This window comes from Saccopteryx leptura, chromosome X (assembly GCF_036850995.1).
Source record: "Saccopteryx leptura isolate mSacLep1 chromosome X, mSacLep1_pri_phased_curated, whole genome shotgun sequence".
NCBI lineage: Eukaryota > Metazoa > Chordata > Mammalia > Chiroptera > Emballonuridae > Saccopteryx > Saccopteryx leptura.
The window spans coordinates 22,634,187-22,636,982 of NC_089516.1; the positions used below are offsets into that span (position 1 = coordinate 22,634,187).

The following is a 2,796-nucleotide window of genomic DNA, read 5'->3' on the forward strand; positions in this document are numbered from 1 at the left end:
TTAGATAAGGTCAACTTCATTTCCTCTTATTGGTTCTCAGGGAGCTTGGCTCTTACTGGAAAGGATTTCTCTCATCGCCCAATTTAGGAACCTGAGGGCATCCTCAGAGAACCAACCAACCTTGAATAAATGAGGCATTAAATCATCCATTTCAACCAAATACCATCACTTGAGGAATCTCAGGGAGGACCTGTCAGGTTGAGCATCCCACCACAGTTCTTTTTCTTAGTTAGGAATTAAATTTAATGGGGTGGTATTCATCCTTAAGAATTCATAGGTTTCAGTTATACATCTCTATAGTACTTGAACTATTAAATGGGTTGTGTTCCCATTTCCAAGTCACATCATTTTCAGTCACTATACTTGTTTCTCTTTACCCCATCACTTTATTTGAGATCAAGGGGAGGTAAAATCATTAGAGTAAAGCCAGTAACGACATCCACCATCACAGCCGCCTGCTCTGTGCACTTTTGCATTTGATTCAGACCGACTATAATGAAAGAACAGAGCCAAGAACTGGTGGGCCATTACCTTTAATTCTAGTTTGCACCCGGTAGGCGAGAAATATACACACAGGGGGAAAACACTTCCCTTTCTATTCAGGGCTCCTAAAGCCACTACCTCATCCGAACACTCTATTCCGAGAATCAGAGGCCCCACCAGCCTTATTCACCTCTGTTCCCCATCTTCTTCTCTTTGCACTAACTCTGCACAAACTGGCTACTCTCAGTACCCTGCCATCTTGGCTGCCTCTCCTCTGCAATGCTGATGGCAGGTTCTGAGAGAGAGATCCCAGTTTCTGCCTTATTTTATAGTGTAGAATTAAATCCTTTAAGCCAATATACAAATTAAGAAGTCTCTGATACAAAGCCACTTATCTGAGGCATAAAGGAAATTCCTCAGGAGAGTGTACCCTCCCTCATGCAACAGTCAAGGGTATGGGGAAAAGCTTAGTTTTGAGAAGATCTTAGTATTAGAAGGATGTTGAAAAGATCTTAGTATTAAAAGGCTGGGAAAGGCTCAGTTTTAAACTAAGCTTTAGGCTATAAGGACCTTGCCAGTTTACAGCCTGTCTCCCACACCCAATGCAAACTATAAGTGAGCAAACAGATATACCATATTTACAAACTTATTTGACTAACAATTAGTCTGAGGCGTCAGCCACCTGTCAGTCAAAGGAAAGTAGACTTATAGGAAGCCAAGGCATGTGACTGACAACTGAGGATCCAAACAAACTCACGACACAAAGGACTCCATTAAGCTCTAAGCACTGGGTTTCCCCTGATAAAGAAGTGGACTGAGGCTCCCCTCCACTTCTATCTCCTGGGCCCCAGGGAGCATTAAGGTGTCAACATCAGAGTAAAAGAAGTGACGGTGCCCATGCTATGCCCAGAGTTGACAGGATAGTACTGTGGTTGAACCGGCAGTACCCCACATGCCAGAACAAAGAGACCCACAGTACATCACCTGCTGTCATGTGAGTAAGTTTGGATAGGGATGGTAGCATGCAACACAACTCACTCTTAAGATCGTGTGTTTCCTCTACGTGGTTCTTAGGGGACAGAATGTTCAGGAAAACAGGAGCCTATTGGGTTTCTAGGGTAATGTCCTCAAGATAGCCTATAGAGCCTGCTTCAGTAAAAACACTGTGCAATCTACCTGTTGAGGGTGCTCACATCATCTCATTCTCCATCTATCAGGTGGCCAAATAACCTGTCTGATCACCCACAGCTCTGTCTGCTGTCCTGAACAACAGTCATGCCTCGTGGTCAGAAGAGTAAGCTCCGTGCTCGTGAGAAACGCCGCCAGAACAAAGCTGAGACCCAAGGTCTTGACAGTGTTCAGGCCGCTGCAAGAGAGGAAGAAGAGGCTGCTTGCTCTTCCTCTTCTGTATTCGGGGAAGCCTCCTTGAGCTCCACTGGTGCTGTCTCTCTGCAGGTGTCTCAAAGTGCTCCAGACACCACTGGTGCCACTGCAGGGGTTTCATGCAAAAGATCAGGAAAAGCCAAAGGCCGTGTTCAGAGAAGTAAAAATGCCGCCCAGGCCTCAGCTTCCACTGAGTGCTTTGCCCCAGATCTTCTAACCCAGAAGGCGATTCTGCTGGTAGACTACCTGCTAGGTCAGTATCAACTGAAGAAGCCCATTAGAAAGGCAGAAATGCTGAAGGTAGTCCGCAAATGGTACAAGAAGGACTTTCCTGAGATCCTCAAGAGAGCCACTGACCGCATGGATCTGATCTATGGCCTAGAATTGAAAGAAGACAAGCCCAACGGGAACGTCTACAGCCTTTTCGAACCTCCAGGTGCTGGCAGGCTTAACAAGTGCTGGAGATTTCCTAGAAAAGGAATGCTGATGCCTCTGCTGGGTATGATCTTCTTGAATGGCAACTACGCCTCTGAGGCGGAGATCTGGGAATTCCTGAATATTATGGGCATCTATGAGGGAGAGTATCACTTCGTCTTTGGGGAGCCCAGGAAGCTTATCATGCAAGATTTGGTGCAGGAAGAATATCTACTGTACCTTCAAGTGCCCTACAGTGATCCTCCATGTTATGAGTTCTTCTGGGGGCCAAGAGCAGAAGCTGAGATCACCAAGATGAAAGTCCTGGAGTTTCTGACCAAGTTCAATGATTCTATCATCACTGACTATCCACTCCTATATGAAGAGGCTTTGCAAGAGGACCAAGAGAGAGCTCAAACCAGAGCCCAAGCTGCATCCACATCCACGGCTGGCCCTCCTTCCGAGGCCAGTGGGAGCTCCAGTACCGCATCTAGCTGCGTCCCGCACCCTGAGTGA

The 2,796-nt window shown here is 46.5% G+C and overlaps 1 protein-coding gene across 1 annotated transcript; it reads left to right on the forward strand.

The window, feature by feature from the left end:
- The first annotated feature begins 1,758 nt into the window (after positions 1–1,758).
- LOC136386249 (melanoma-associated antigen B2-like) lies at positions 1,759–2,796 on the forward strand. Its single transcript, XM_066357748.1, has one exon. The coding sequence runs from the start codon at positions 1,759–1,761 to the stop codon at positions 2,794–2,796; it is 1,038 nt and encodes a 345-aa protein (XP_066213845.1).

Bases quoted from the DNA above. Each gene is read 5' to 3' on its own strand.
- LOC136386249 (XM_066357748.1), top strand. From the start codon at position 1,759: ATGCCTCGTGGTCAGAAGAGTAAGCTCCGTGCTCGTGAGAAACGCCGC.